We start from the raw sequence: 16590 nt of genomic DNA, 5'->3' as shown, positions 1-16590 counted from the left end.
CAAAGGATGAGGAGCCACTTAGGATATATTTCAGTAAGGGACCGAATTTAATTATTTTTAAGGAGGGGTGTTTGGAACAGGATGAAGAGTCAGAATTATTGATTAACCCATCCAATAAGTACCTTAACCATGAAACTGGGGTCGCTGCCGCCTTCAAACAGGCTACTGAAGTCAGACAGAATCCGCTATTTACAGGAGATGTAGTTTTGCAGAAGCAAGGTGGACCAAACGGTAAGCCGTTGTTATACATTATCGGGCAGGAAAAGGGTGATGGCCTTGAGTTAGAGGAAAAATTACGAGCCGTTATGATTATTGATATCATTTTAGACAAGATATGTGCCTTGGCTAGAGAGAATAAATACCGCTCCGTGGCCATGCCCATAATCCTAGGCGAGGAATTTGGATTTGATGAAACCAAAATAGGGGCCTCCCTAGTATCTGAATTATTAAGAAAAACACACCGGATTGATTGGCCTAAAACATGGATGATCTGTCATCCAGACGCCAGTGTTAAAAAAATATAACACAAATAGTCAACCAAAGCATAAAAACTGGAGAAGGAGAATCAGATCAGGGGATCAGACCAAAAGTAAAATTAACGGACCTTAGAGCAGAAGCCCTAGCATCTACGAACCTGATCCACACTGGCCAGTATAAAGCCAAGTATAAACTTCTCGGGGGAAAAAAAACAGGTAGAGAACCTCCCGAAACTAAAGCTTGACGAGAGTTACGAGACATTTAGAATTGGGAAGGGATCACATAGGTCCACACATGCAAAGAGTAGGATAAAGGAGACCTTTTGAGATCAGGAAGATTTGTGGAATGAACAGCATGTTCCGGGAATAACATGGTGTGGTGTTTGCTTAATGGAGGGAATCCAGTAGAGATTCTTGCTGACACCTCATTAACGCAGAGAGCAAAAAGGGTGATATTAGCACAGAAATACCTGACTAACAGGGCAGCCCTAGAGAGAATAATCAGAGATGCTGTAGGAAATGATGAGTATGAAGAATACTATTCAGATGCAGCAGCAGAAAGTGATGACATGAGCAGTGACTCAAGCAGTGAGGATCAGACAGATTCAGAGGAAGAAGAACCGACAGTAGTGAGGAGAGAAAAGGTCTCAACCCCTGTCAGAAGACCACCCATGCAGAGAAAACTGAGATTCAGGGACAGAGCATTTGAATCAGACGATCAATATGACTCTGATATAGACCCACCAGCTGAAGTGGTTGAGTTAAATCAACACTTAGAGGCCCTAAACCTGGGAACACCAGGACAGAGGCCCAAAACCCCCAATAGCTAGAAAAGGCCCCCAAGATCAGTTGAAGTTAGCTCAGTGGGACCGAAAGCGACTTTAGAGGAACTTATGAAGAGAGACCAGGAAATGAAAAAGCTTAAATAGGCTAAGCTAAAAAACACCACCGTGAAGGGAAAGGTCAGGGAGTTAGTCCATTATGGGGAACAAATAAGAATATCAGGGGAATCTATAGATTCTCATATACTGGCTGAATTTGAAATTCATAAACCTATATGGAATTTGAAACCCTAAATGGAAGCCAGGGGAAGATAGAGGGGCAAGAATTAGTCCCAAAAAGCAAACCTGTGAAGGCAACCGATATAGGGAACAATCAAAGCCCAGAAAAAATAGGGGTGCAATTAAAGAAAAAGAGAAATATATAAGCCAAGAAAAGTGGGACAAAATGAGTCAGGAAGAGAGGGCTCAAGTTCTAGCAGAAAGGGGAAAAGGCAAACCCAGTGTTAACCCTCTGGGGTCTGAGGATTTTTGGGGCCCTGGAGAAGTTTTGACATGCCCTGACATTTGTGCTTTTTTCAGTTGTTCATAAACATATTAATGACAAAAGTGTCATTACACTGTATTCAGCACAAACTACGCTACAATAATATGTGAGGAACATGTATGTACATGTTTGTGTTTTTGAAGGAATAACGTTTATGCGTGGTTATTGAAAAAACAAAAAACTTAAGTCACTGAAAAAATTATTATAATAAAAATTATCCTTCCTACTCCTTCATATAAAACAATAGAGAGATTTAAATTTTCTAAGACACTTTTTGTCAAGAAACACCGTATGCATGGAGGCGTGAATCCTCATGTATAATGGGTGATTCTCACCTGAGAAGACAAAAGAATTGAATAATAATGACCTGAAATGACTAGCATATTAATGAGGCCTTTCAGTCAGGTAGGCTGTGAAAAAACCCTCTGTGATCATGCTGATAACAGGATTAAAGTCCACTCAGGACAAAAAAAAAAAAAAAAAACATGATTTTTGTGATCTCATACATGTACATATTATTACACATGAAATGAAGAAAATGTTGTATAGGCCTATGTTAAATTACACTACCAGTCAAAAGATTGAACACATTGCCATTATAATGTTTTTAAAAGAAGTCTCAAGTCTCTAACCAAATAATGGTTTTCTATTTTAATATACTTTAAAGTATAATGTATTTCTGTGATGCAAAGCGTCTGAACATTCCTACCTCTAGGGCATTTCATATAGGCTACTATATTTGTTATATTATAGAGCCTAAATGTTGATGTGCAGTTGACAAACTATACATCATTAAAAAGATCTAAGACTCAAGCTTCACATTTTGACTCTTAAAATCTTATATTGACCATAATTTCTTAATATGCTTAAAAGCATACACATTTGGAGAAATATTGATGGATTCTCATATGTTTATATCAATTTTCTATACAGAGGAGTAATATTTATTATTCTATATTTATTGTCATCATTATGAGCGCTGGATGCTGTGTTTTTAATTCATACTTGAGCCGGAGGGCGCTCTGCCCCTTTTGTCCACAAATGCCTCAGTAAAAGAAGAGGCATATCATGTGACAATCAAGGAACTAACAGAGGCAAGAGATCACTAAATATGGCTATTCAAAACACTTTTGAAGACAATAAATACACGATTGAGATGATGAATGCATGTATTGACTGAATTTGCGTTTGAATAGCGCTCGCTCCGTGGGCGTGGGCGCATTAGCGGATAATGAGCTGAATCACAGACTTCTGACATGGCTCTCTTTTCATACAGATTACATAAACACAGAAGGTTTGTTTTCGATTTGACTTATATGTTTTAAAACCTGACATCTTAACGTTTTGTTAGACATAAGTGTAATTTTTTTGTCATTAGTATTCACTAAGTTACAGTTCATTTTCTAAGAACTATCAGATTGGACTTCGTTCAGAGGGAGACGAGAGATCACGCATCATGTTAGTTTTCTTTATTTTACAAAAAGCACATTTTGTTTTGTACACAAATGAAAGAAGATATTCCACAGATTAAAATGGTGTATAACTCTTAATTGTATGTGCAACATTGACAGAGTATTTTGAGTCTCTTTCACACTGATAAGAAAAAAACCACGGTGGTATCGCCGGCGATACCCTCAGACCTCAGAGTGTTAAAATAGGCATGAATAAGGTCGAAGAGACCCACGGCAGAGTAGAAGCTGAAGAAGTGAAACCAAAAAAGGTCAAATGAAAGAAGAAAAAGATGGAGGAAGTAGATGAATAGGATAATGCGGCTCCCCTGAAAACAGCTCTGCTAAAGACAGTTGAGAAAGATAAGAGATTATATAAAAATTATGATGAAACCATGTTCTGCGTCGACACTGGCGCTGACATGTCAGTAATAAAACATTCAGAAAAACACAGAAGATTGACAGATGTGATTGAAGTTCAGGATTTTGAAGGAAATGTTATAAGAAAAATGTATGGGAGAAAAAGAAAATCAAAGTAGTTGAGTCAGAATTAAGTAAAAAGGGGGAGCTGGAAACAATTTTGAAAAAATATATGAACAGCTATGCGAGAAGCATAAATGATTGTGGAAGGGTACAATCAAAATTTGAGCATGTAATCAAGGGGGGAAATCCACCTCTGCAGCAGCAATATAAGATCAATAGCAAAGCAGAGAAAGAAATAAGTGAAACTATTAAAGAATTAGCTGAGCAGGGTATCATTATAAAATTGGACAAGAATGAGTCCGCTATCATGAATGCCCCTGTTCAGGCCATAGCTAAACCTTCGGGAGGATGGCGCCTGGTGACTAATTACAAAGCCATGAACAAGGTTACTGTACCTGATACTAGGTATCTAATTAATTGCGGATAAGTTAGCGCTGACATCGGAAAGGAGAAAATTCAACCAATGAAGCACAGAAAATAGAACACACTTGTAGGGCATTGCTCGACAGAACTTACCAATGACTTTATCAATGAACAACATGATTGAACAAAGCTTCATTTGGTCCAAAAGATCCATTTCCTGACAGGAAACGCCTAGCCTTAACAAAAGTGAGGACGTGACTTCTTTTAACAAAGGACTCTGTCTAAAGGACTTCTTAGCTCATCAGCAATAAACTAATCAGAACCCATCACGTGGATTTGATCACATTAAATCTATTGATTCTCTCACAAAACCCTCTTGTATTATCGGACGGAACAGGAAAATACCCATCAACGGATTTAAAGACGAATCTGTCCTATCAATACCTCCCTTGTGTTGACCGTCCATCGTGACCCGGTCACTCGTGACTCCGGTCAAAGTTTAAACTATGCTTAAGGACTCAATCTTGAATCTCAAAAGGGACAATTGTCGATTACTTAAAGTATTAACTATATACAGAATAATACATGCCATGATGTAATTACTAACATGTCTATTCAATGTATTCAATATGTGGGTTTTCTTCAAATGCATTATTGTAATCATTGTTTTAATTAGGTCAGTCTAGTAATATGTGTGTAAGAAGTGTGTCATGTTTGAGTTCTAAATGCAGAATTTATAATTCTCTGTAATTCTGTGTGAATGAAACATTGAAATTCAGTATCAGGAAAATATTAAGAAACTTTATAAAGTTGTTAATAAAACAGGAGAATGTTCTGCAGATATCACGCGATGTGATCAATAGACAATAGACGAGGCGTGTCTAATCTCCGTAGCAACGTCTCATTGGAAGATCGCTCCCTTAAAACTATGCTGTCCGAACAAGCTAATGTCAGAAGCTGGAAGCCAGAAGTCGGTCAGAAATCGCTCGAAATCGGTCAGAAGCCGGTAGCCGAAACACCGCTACTTTGACCACGGCGGAAAAGTCGCATGGGTCATTGATAACTGATTGACCGGGGCTGATTTTCCATCTAACACCCGATTTCAACCACGAGCTGCGCCGCTGATCATTCGACAGCCGTCACATCCAGACTCCAAAACACTTCGTGAAATATCTGACCAAAGTCTCCCAAGAAGAGAGCCGCTCAAGCCAGACGCTCAGCCAGCAGCATCCTTCAAAGCTTCCGCGCAACCCACAGGGCTTTCCCGAGAAGACGTCACCTGAAAGACAGCCAATCCAGAACGGGATTCCGCTGTACACCTCCGCTGTGTACCTCAGCTGTCACAGCAAACGCAGGTACAAGCAAACTCTCTCTCTTGCTGGAAACTGGTGAAACTCCTTTAAACCTAAAGAATCAAGCCAAAGCTCTGCTTTTGTGATTTTCCTCAGGTTATGAGTTAAGTTAGCACTGAACTTGGGACTTTTCATAACTCATCAACTCCGCGAATGTGTGTGCATGTATGTATGTGTGTGTGTGTGTGTGTGTTTAGCCTTAGTTTCCTGTAATCATTAGAAGTAGTCAATAAATCTTGTTTTGTTTTTCACATATACGAGTTTCTTGTGCTGTGTATCAAATTACTGTCTTAAACTCAAAGATCAAGTTACCTCTTGCTTATAATATAATAATTACAATAATAACAATAATCATAATAAAATATTGTTACTGTTGGCCGCAGAATAATATTTTATCCAGAATTGGTAAAATACTCTAACCTCAATTTTCGCTGGACGAATAATTGATGAAGTGTTAAATATTAATTCTGAATCATTTACAGTGAATCATTTACAGTTGATTCAATTCTTATTCCCTGTAACAATTAAATTGAGCTAATAAATAGGCTAAGTCCTTACATAATGGTGGAGAATGCGGGCAGTTTAATCTAATTTGTACACAAAACAAGTAACTTGTGTGATTGTATCTTTTCTTGATCCGGAAGATAGATTAGAAACAGAAACGAGGCTTTTTGATTGTCATAACAATGATTGCACATAAGGCGCTGTGGATGAATGAAATCTGAACTCGAGTTGTTTGTCTGTACGTTTTGTTGTTGTTGTTGTTGTTAAAACTGCAGTAAATGAATCTAAGATTGTCTGCCAAGACAAAAGGAAAGTCGCCTGAGAGCGCACCAGGACAGAGTAAGCGTGTTCCTTGCTTTGTTCCTTTAAGGCCTTAGCTATAGTGGATAATATTGCGTGTTCCAATGTTATTTCAACTAAGCTAAAATCCCTGCATGGTCACATTAGAGAGTAGCTACCTAATGTGCCGCCTATATCCGCTCATTTGTGAGATGAGATATTAATACTCTAAACACTATACGTGTCTGAGTTTGATTTGAATGGGATTATTTTGAAAATTCTTGATCAAGTATTGTTGCAGTAAATCCTGCATGTTGTTGCGTGTCCAGAAACTGACACGAACGATTCAGATCGCCGAGATCTCAGTAATGTTACTATTATTAATTGCAGAAAAATCTGTGGATGAATGTGCCTCACTCTAACGTGTGGGGTTGTTCAGCTCGGAAACATGAGAAGCTGAATGGTTCATTGTCATTGAGAACTGCGCCATCAGTTCAATGATTAATGTGATTTTGTATGTTCGTTATCTGTGTGCAAAGAGTATAGAACAAGCGTACTCTTTTGTTGTGCGTCACGGTCCCACAACAGTGACAGCTGTAACCCGGAAGCCCTAAGAAACCTTTCCCGGGGTAACCTTTAAGTGCGCATGCGCAGTCTGCCAGCGCCATATTCAACTGTGTGTAAACAAAGCTTAGCACAAGCTGAGCTAGCTAAAGCTAGCACGGTTGCATTACAGTCTATGTAAAGCTAGTAGCATTGCTAAAGGGCTAGTGGCTAGCATAGCATTTTGTGGTCTGAATGCAATGTTGCAATGTTGGAATGACTTCTTCCTTACTGAACTTTAATTCACTCCAGTGCTTTCACCTCCCTCTCTGTCTAATTTACACATCTTATCTTTTCTCATCTCCTCCCATTTGAGAGAACGTGACAAATGTTAAATTTAATAAACCTGGTTTTTAATATCATTTGTTTGAGAGTTCTCTCTCCTAAATTTACTCTTGTCAGTTAAACACTGTTTTGTTTTAGTAGCAATCGTCCTAATTACTTTTAATTACATTTTATGTTATTTGTAATTGCTCTTATTGATTTTAATGACATCTGGGAATATGAATTTTTGATTGGAAACTTTAATTCGATTTCAATTTTAATTGTAAATCAATTTCATATGGTAGGGATATTTGTGGATTAATTTAATGGTAGTTCCTTACCAACATCTGTCAATTGTAATCATTAACTAATAATTATGGCTTTGAAATTTTAATTTCATTAGTCATTAATTAGGATGTGGGCTTCCCTAATTCAGATGATACTTGATTAATTAATTTGATTATAATTGCTCTCAATGTTTAATGCTGAACCCATTACAATTTTAATTCACAACTTCCAAATTTGAATTCAAAATTTCATTTAAAATAAAGTTTAGTCTCAGACTTTCACTCCCTCAGTCTTTGATTTAATTCATTTATTTAAAGGAAAATTTTGGGGTCTCCCTCAATACTTGGGTCAGTTGACTTCTCCTGCTAGCGCAGTAAGCCAACCCCCTAGGTGTAGCGACTCCCTAGCGCCACCACTCTGTCAACCCTGTAATTTTTCCAAATTTTGGGAGCAAAACTTCACTCTCTTTCTTCTTCTCTCTCTCTCTCTCTCTCTCTCTCTCTCTCTCTCTCTCTCTCTCTCAGCTGTCCTCTTCTGGTTTGACTACTGCTGCTGGTTTTTGGATTTGTACCTGTGAAAGTCATAAAAGCAGAGTGTTTGAGAAATATTTAACAAATATTTGGGAAACGGAACACTTCTTTTAAAATAGTATGACACTCACTTTACCTTCCCTCCTCATCCTGTTATCCTACCCAGCCTAGGCTCGAGCAGGTCGACAAGGAGACTGGTAGGCGTCCATAAACCCTGAGCACGCGTCTAGAAGCGCTTTAAGTGGTGCATGGTTGTCAATCCTACTAGCTGAGAAACCAATACTGTCATTGTTATTGTTTTTCTTTCGCCCCGAAGGGAATTTTAATAACAATCACAGTCCTGGTACTTTGAAATCCTTTTCAAAACCCCTGTCTAGAACCATCCTTCTAAAATTAAATTTTACAAAACTCATTCTGCAAACAGTGTTAAAGACAAAACTTCATCTTATAGGGAAACTGGAAGCACCCCATTATTATTCTGCTCTTTGCTAAATGCTATTCTGTTTGTTTCATGCTCTTCTTTTCTTCTGCTGTTCTCTAGCTGTGCTACCTGTGTGTGCTTACTGATTCTTTCCGCAGAGACTCCGAGTTAGAAGCACATCCACGAGAGGACCACAGTCGAGAACCAGTCTTACCTGCACATTTACACACTCATTACTCATTCCCATTAACTCACAGTTGACATTGCACACTTACACCTTTGATTTGCCCTGCTTGTTTGTTTTGTTTTGTTGTGTTTTGTTTTGTTCTTTTCTTCAAGGTCTGTGTCAGTTTCGGGTTTAGATCTCCCTCGCGGTGCCAAACATGTCTCGCACAACAGACCCTGCTGGACACTGGAAGGATCTGGAGACCTGGCTAAGTGTTGTAACAGACAGCCTCCTACCTAAGGCCGCTGAAACACTAAAGCATCAGACACAGGACCAGCTGGATGACAACATAGCAAGCCTCATGAAACAGGACCCAAGCCAGAGCTACAGTCACAAAGAACTAGCCAAGATCACCGGCTCCTTAAGCCACACACTCATCGCCACCCTCAAACTGAGCGACAGGCAAGCCGCCCATCGCCAGCAGGAGCTGACACATGCACAACGACGCATCGAACAGCTGGAGCTGGAGGCTCAGGAACGACAAGAAGGGCCTGATGAAGTGGAACAAGGCGCAAAAGAGGAGATCAACAGGCTAAAAGAGACCCTAGCAGCTACTACGCAAGAAATGGAACGAGGCAGAGCAGACCACGCTGACCTCTCCGACAAGCTACAGTACGCAGAACAGCTACTGGAAAAAGCAAAGGCTGACTTCAGAGACAAGAACAGCCGAATTAAAGCTCTCGAAACTCACCTGAATGAGTCAAGAAATGAGGTCAGCCGCCTAAAACAACAGCTTGACTACATCAAAGAAGAGTCTGACAGTATTAAAGAGGAACTCAAGCATGCATATGAATTGCGCTGTGAGCCGTCAAGAACACGTCGGACACCGACTTCACCTTTGCCAAGCAGGACCGGCTCCCCTGTTCCTGGACTGGCACATGATCAAAAGGGGGCAGTGCCAAAACAGTCACCTGTTCCCTCCGAAGAATCCTACCTCCCCGCTAAGCTAAAAGAACGTGCTCCAGCCAGCCACAGATCATCTCATGGCTTGGACCTCAGAGACCTTGACAAGCTCGCTAGAAACATTGGCAAATTCACTCCAAATGTGCCAGGTAGTCCAAATGTTCAGAGTTATCTGCAAGATATTGACTTCCATCTGGAAATGAGACCCAATGTCACTGACAAAGATAGACTTTATTTGCTCAGAGCCACATCCAGCTCTGAAGTGCGCAGCTTCCTGGACCGGCAGCCTGCCCACACAAAGACTGATTACCACCTGCTCCGAGAAGCTCTCATCAGAGAGTTTGCCGACCCTGAGTCAGAACGAGGACTAGTGGCTGCCCTGGAAACAAAACAAGGTCGTCACGAAACTCCTCAAGTCTTCTATAGCCGACTAAGGCTAGCATACTTCGGGTCTCGCAACGAACAGAGCATGGAGGAGGAATTGAACTTCAAAACTCTCTTCCTGAGAAACCTCCATCCTGGGGTGAGCCACCATCTTGGCGTCCTTGCCTGTCCACGCACAATGAGTGCTCAACAGTTAAGAGACTTGGCTCACAAAGCCTACTGTAAACAGAAGATGGCCTTAGAAAAGGGCACCAAAACCACCGCAGTTCTTGACTTCAACACTCAGAGTCAGGGGCTGGCCCTAGAGGGCACCCAGCGTCAAGACCTTGCCAAGCCGACACCCAAAGAGTGGAATGCATCCTCGTCCAACAGAGAGTGGGACTCCCACACTGGAACTCGACCTAAACCGAGAGACAACCGCTGGGATGGACCACGTGGACGACAACGCTCACCTGGACGTCACTGGGAAAATTCATGGAACCAATCAAGACCTCATGAGAGTCATTGGGAGAAAACCTGGAATCAGCCAAGCTCATTTGGAAACCCCAGAGGAAAAGGCTCATGGGAATCCATGGGAAAACGACAAACACACCCTGGAGCAACCAGCCCAAGGAATCGACGAAAAAACTCACAAAGATTCCAAGCTGACAGAGCTCAAAATGAATCCATACCAGAACAAAAGACTTCACCTTGTTTCGACTCTCAAGAGCTGATGAAAATGATGATGAAAGAGTTCTTCCAACGAAAGGAGGACGACCGGAAGTGGGAAGAGAAAGCGAAATCAGATTCATCCTGACTAGAACACACCCCAGAGATGAGGTGCTGTTCTCTGGGGTGTGTTGAGTCAGGTGGCAGCGACCACCTGACTCAACACACCCCAGAGAACAGCACCTCATCTCTCTCTCAGAGAACCACAAGCACCATAACTTCAAACGGACAAGAAGTCCCACCTGAACATCCTGCAAAGCAGTCAGAAACTGATCCAACACCTGATGGGTCAGATCACAGCAGTGTCCAACAAACACCTGCTGTTGAAATCACTCCAGTTCCTGAAAGTGCTGTCTTGGTCGTCTGCCACTCCTCCGAAGAAAATGAAATAAATGCTGACATCCTACCTCTATCATCCCAAACTCCAGTCCCCCAACTCCTGGGTGATCTCATTGAGAAAGGTATCGCAAGAAAGTTTTACCTCTCCGTTATCATCGAACAACACATCAAGGTCGAAGCCCTCCTCGACACTGGAGCTGACATCACCCTAATGTCAACAGAACTCCTTGAAGAAGTCCAAAACAGAACAAAGAGGTCTAACGGAACCTTCAAACTTCAAAGGTGTGAGCTGAACCTCCAAGCATATTCCCACACAGGCCTACAACTAAAACATGTGGCACCGATTCACCTAACGGTGGGACCAATGAATCTTGTTCACCCAGTATACGTCTCACCACTCAACACATATCCTCTCCTCATTGGGAAAGACCTGCTTAACCGCTTTGAGCCCTTAATAGACTTCAAACACCTGAAGATATGGACACAAGTCCGTGAGCCTCTGCCCCTCCAGTCAGTAAACCTGAACGAATTGCAGTGTCAAGCCACAGACACCGCCCCCCATCCATTGACTGACGATGCAAGTTCAAAGTCAAGAGCAAGTTCCACTCCAAGCAACAGGAACCAAGACCCATTCCTCTGCTCACTGCAAGCGTCAGACTCAGGTTCCCTCCGAATCATGACTGCCATAAATGTCCAAGACACATCAGTGCCTGATGCAGCATTAGCCCTGTGGGCTGAAAACTCCGCTATCAGCCTGAAGCTCTTCAGAACATTGAAGCAGACAAATCAGAGCATACCACACATCTCAAAGCATAGCCGCTTCCCTCTCAATCCATGGTCAACAACCATGGCTACCTCCAAGATCGTCTGTGCCGTAGACATACGATGGAACAACAGACTCTTGAGTCACTACTTCCTGGTTGTCCCCAACCTGCCTCATGACATCTACATAGGAGCAGACATCATGGTCCGTCTCAACGCCTACGTTGACACCGTGAATGACATCATATGGGCTCCCTTGTCACACCAATTGACATCTTCAGTCAACCTCAAGAATCTTCGATCTGGTCAAACAATACCAGATGCATGCGCCATGATCAACGAGCAAGAAGCCATAGTCCCCGCTTACAGCAAGAGTGTCAGTGTCCGCCTCAACATGCGACCTGGCCAGACCCTTAACAGTAAGCTAGGCTTCTTCCAACCTTCCAGGACCTGCCTAAAACTAGGACTGACCTTGGAAGCCACACCTCTCATAGAAGTGTCATCTCGTGCTGTGTATGTGTTGTTCAACAACTGTACGGCCGAAGACATCAATGTGCCAAAAGCCAGTCACCTGGGATGGCTCATCAACCAGGCGTTCCATGACTTTGAACTGACAGTTCCTGTCATCGGCCACATACCAGTTGAACTAATGTCAGATGAATGCCACAACACCGTAACTTGCACAAAGCCCCATGAGATCATCACCATCACTTCTATTCTGCCGGTGCCTAAAGAAAGTGTCTGCCGATCAGAACTTACAGATGACACTCACCTCGCTGTCTACGCTGTGTCAACACAGACTGCAACAGAGTCACCTGTAGAACTGACTGTCAAGGCCCACAGTCCCTCAAAGGACTCAGAGGAACCCTACGCCGGGTTCAATGCACAAGTCCAACAAATCCTGAGCGAGGCGGATGCCCTCCACAGTGAAATGGATCGCCAAGGACTCAAAGAAGTTCTGTGCAAATACAAGGACTCCTTCGCAAAGGATTCCCTGGACTGTGGCCTGACTGATATCCACATGGTGCGCATCCCAACTCACCCAAATGCGCCACCGACATTTGTGCGGCAGTACAAGATTCCGATAGCATCATACGAATCAGTGCAAGATATCATTGACTCCATGCTACAAAAGGGGGTCATCCGACCCTGCAACAGCACCTACTCCGCCCCGATATGGCCAGTCCTAAAGCCAAACGGCAAATGGCGGCCCACCATTGACTATCGCAAATTGAACCAGCAAGTTCCCTTATCGCGATGGCCTATGACTCAATTGGACCAAGAGACTCCCAAAATCAAAGGCTCCACGATCCTATCCACACTGGACGTCGCCTCAGGATTTTGGACAATCCCTGTCCACCCGGATGACCAACACAAGTTGGCGTTCACCTTTGGCAATCGACAATTCACCTTCACAAGGTGCCCCTTCGGCTATGCCAACTCCCCAGCTGAATTCAACATCTTTCTGAACAAAGCTTGCCCCGATGCCAGAGCCAGAGGCAACCTCATTTATGTTGACGATATCCTTATGAAAAGCAACAATGTGGCAGACCACCTCAAGGAAATCGACCATGTCCTGAACCAGCTGACAACAGCAGGAGCGAAAATTGCCCTCCACAAAGGACAATGGTGTAAAACCAAGGTAAATTATGTTGGCTTGCTCGTCGGACGAATCGGCATTGAGCCGCAGTCCAGCCGTACACAAGCAATACAAAACATAAAGACGCCCACTAACATTTCTGAGCTACGAAGATTTCTGGGAGTGTGCAACTACTCACGACAGTTCATCGAGAACTATGCTGACATCGCACGACCACTGACTTCCCTCCTGAAGAAGGACAAACCCTTTGTTTGGTCGGAAGCCCAGGACACAGCCATGAGCGAGCTCAAACAACGCCTGTGCTCCGCCCCATGCCTGGCCTACCCCGACCCAGGAAAAGAATTCTATCTGGAAGCTGGATTCTCCAATCATTGCCTCAGTGCAGGTCTGTACCAGCCAGCTCCACAACAAAGACAAACGGGTGGTCGCTTATGCCAGCAAAACCTTGCTTCCCCCAGAATGCAAATACTCAGACTGCGAAAAAGCCTTGCTTTGCACTGTATGGGCCATTCAGCGTTTCTCCAACTACATCGGAGCTCAGAAGGTTATCATTGAAACGTGTCACCAACCAGTGACCTTGCTCAACAGCCAACAAATCAGGGATGGCGTGGTAACCAACGCCCGCATAGCTACATGGTTAATGACGCTCCAAGGACGAGACGTTGAGGCAAGATATGCCCAAAACCACAAATCCTCACTGGGAAACGGGCTAGCAGCCTGTCAGAGCTGTTCAACAGACACGCTGAATACCTCAGCAGAAGCCAAAGAACCGGCACCACCGCAACTGACAAACTATAGGTACTTCGAGGAGAATGTGTGTGAAGGCATGCCCACAGCATATGTCGATGGTTGCTCCTACAATCAACAGGGCAACTTGAAAGCGGGAGCAGGCGTGGTCTGGCTCAACAATGACCCTTGCCCACCACAACAGTTCAAGTTAGGCCCTCACTCATCTCAGTATGCAGAGATAGCAGCCATCCTCATCACCCTACAACTGGCCGCCTCCCACAACATAAAAGAACTCCTGATATGTACTGACTCGAACTATGCCCGTCTAAGTTTCACATGCCATCTAGCCGGATGGAAACAGAACGGATTCAAGACAGCTAACAACAAGCCTGTCAAACATCAGGAACTTTTCCAAGCATGCGATACCATTGTCACCACACATGACATGATCATCTACTGGAAAAAGGTCCGCGGTCATTCACACCAACCAGGGCAAGACAAAGATCTCAATGACCAAACCGATGCCCTTGCCAAAGCAGGTGCATCACATGGAGAGCCTTGGAAATTCCCATCCCTCCCACCCAACCCTTCAGTTGCAGCCATAACCCGCCGCCAGCACGCCATTGGCGTGCAAACCCCCGCCTCCTCCCATGTTGAACTCTCACCTCAGTTCACTGCGGATGATCTCCTCACCCTCCAAGCGTCGGATCCAACGCTGCAAACCATTATCGCTCACATTTCCGACCCATTAACTCATCCCATTTCCACCTCCGACCTATCCAATTCCTCTGATCTCCGCCACCTTCACTCAATCAAGCACATGCTGCATCTCAAGGACGGCGTTCTCACATATGTCCCTGAGCCCCTAACTGCGCCAAAGCTTGTAGTTCCTCAGAGCCAAAGGGGGATAATGCTGACACACGCCCACGATGCACCATGCGCTGGACACCATGGCGCCAAGGCCACCTATGAAACACTCAAACAAGTAGCATATTGGCCTGGCATGCAGCAAGATGTGACGGAATACGTAAAAGGATGCCTGGTGTGTTGCCAGTTCCAACCGGCAAACCCAAACCACAGAGCACCACTACAACGGAAAGGAATGACCTTCCCATGGTCAGACCTCCAAATAGATTGGGTAGGACCCCTGCCACGGTCAACACGGGGTAACAAATACTTCCTCACCGTGGTTTGCGAATTCACAAAGTGGGTAGAGTGTCTCCCAGCTCCCAACGATACAGCAGAAACAACAGCCTGCCTGTTAATGAACCACATCTTCTCAAGATTTGGACTGCCTCTAAGAGTCAACTCTGACCGAGGAACCCACTTCACCGCTGAGGTTATGCAGGATGTATGGAAACTCCTGGGCATACAGGCCAAGCTTCACATAAGCCATCATCCAATCTCCTCAGGGCAGGTCGAACGGGCCAACAAGACAGTGGCAAGCATGTTGAAGAAGTATGTGTCCGCCAACCAAAAGGATTGGGATATCAAGCTCCCTCTGGTACTGATGGCCATCAGGGCCACCCCTCACCGGTCTACCGGAGTAGCCCCATTCGAAATGATGACAGGGCGACAAATGACACTACCGCTACACCTGCTGTACCAACCTGGTGACATGAACCTCGTCACCGCCTACACCACTCACCAGTATCTGGAAGAGTTGCATCAGCACCTGAGAGCGACTTTCGCCTTCGCACAACAAAACCCCCAAAGAAGCGCGGAAGGACGTAAAGCCTACTACGACAAAAGGGCCTCTTACCAAGAACTCGATGTCGGAGACAAAGTGTGGTACTACAGCTTTGCCCAGCCAAGGCAGAAAGCTCCCCATCGCCTGTCAAAGAAATTCCTACCTCACTGGACAGGACCACATGAGCCTGTGGACAAGCTCTCACCTGTCGCCTACCGAATCAAAATCAGACAGGGCCGCAACGAGCCTGTCCTTCCATGGGTCCATCGAAACCAGATAAAGAGGCACCAAGGTTCCAACCGTCAGGAAAAGGGGGAGGTTCAAACCCACTGACACAGACCGACAATCCCCTACTCTACACCACACTACTGACTTTGTCATTCTAGGGAAAGTTTTTTTTTCTGGTTTTGTTTTACACAACACTTACACATGCTCCTCCACAGCACTGCTAGGAACAAGGAACAGGAAAATACCCATCAACGGATTTAAAGACGAATCTGTCCTATCAATACCTCCCTTGTGTTGACCGTCCATCGTGACCCGGTCACTCGTGACTCCGGTCAAAGTTTAAACTATGCTTAAGGACTCAATCTTGAATCTCAAAAGGGACAATTGTCGATTACTTAAAGTATTAACTATATACAGAATAATACATGCCATGATGTAATTACTAACATGTCAATTCAATGTATTCAATATGTGGGTTTTCTTCAAATGCATTATTGTAATCATTGTTTTAATTAGGTCAGTCTAGTAATATGTGTGTAAGTGTGTCATGTTTGAGTTCTAAATGCAGAATTTATAATTCTCTGTAATTCTGTGTGAATGAAACATTGAAATTCAGTATCAGGAAAATATTAAGAAACTTTATAAAGTTGTTAATAAAACAGGAGAATGTTCTGCAGATATCAC

At 43.7% G+C, this 16590-nt stretch overlaps 1 protein-coding gene across 1 annotated transcript; it reads left to right on the top strand.

The window, feature by feature from the left end:
- Positions 1 to 6888: 6888 nt before the first annotated feature.
- LOC125272407 lies at positions 6889 to 10661 on the top strand. The gene has a single exon (XM_048197217.1). The coding sequence runs from the start codon at positions 8721 to 8723 to the stop codon at positions 10644 to 10646; it is 1926 nt and encodes a 641-aa protein (XP_048053174.1). The 5' UTR covers positions 6889 to 8720; the 3' UTR covers positions 10647 to 10661.
- Positions 10662 to 16590: the final 5929 nt, after the last annotated feature.

The sequence above is a fragment of the Megalobrama amblycephala genome, linkage group LG7 (assembly GCF_018812025.1).
Source record: "Megalobrama amblycephala isolate DHTTF-2021 linkage group LG7, ASM1881202v1, whole genome shotgun sequence".
Lineage (NCBI taxonomy): Eukaryota > Metazoa > Chordata > Actinopteri > Cypriniformes > Xenocyprididae > Megalobrama > Megalobrama amblycephala.
Note: the sequence above shows the minus strand (reverse complement) of the source record. Positions and strands in the feature narration are given on the sequence as shown.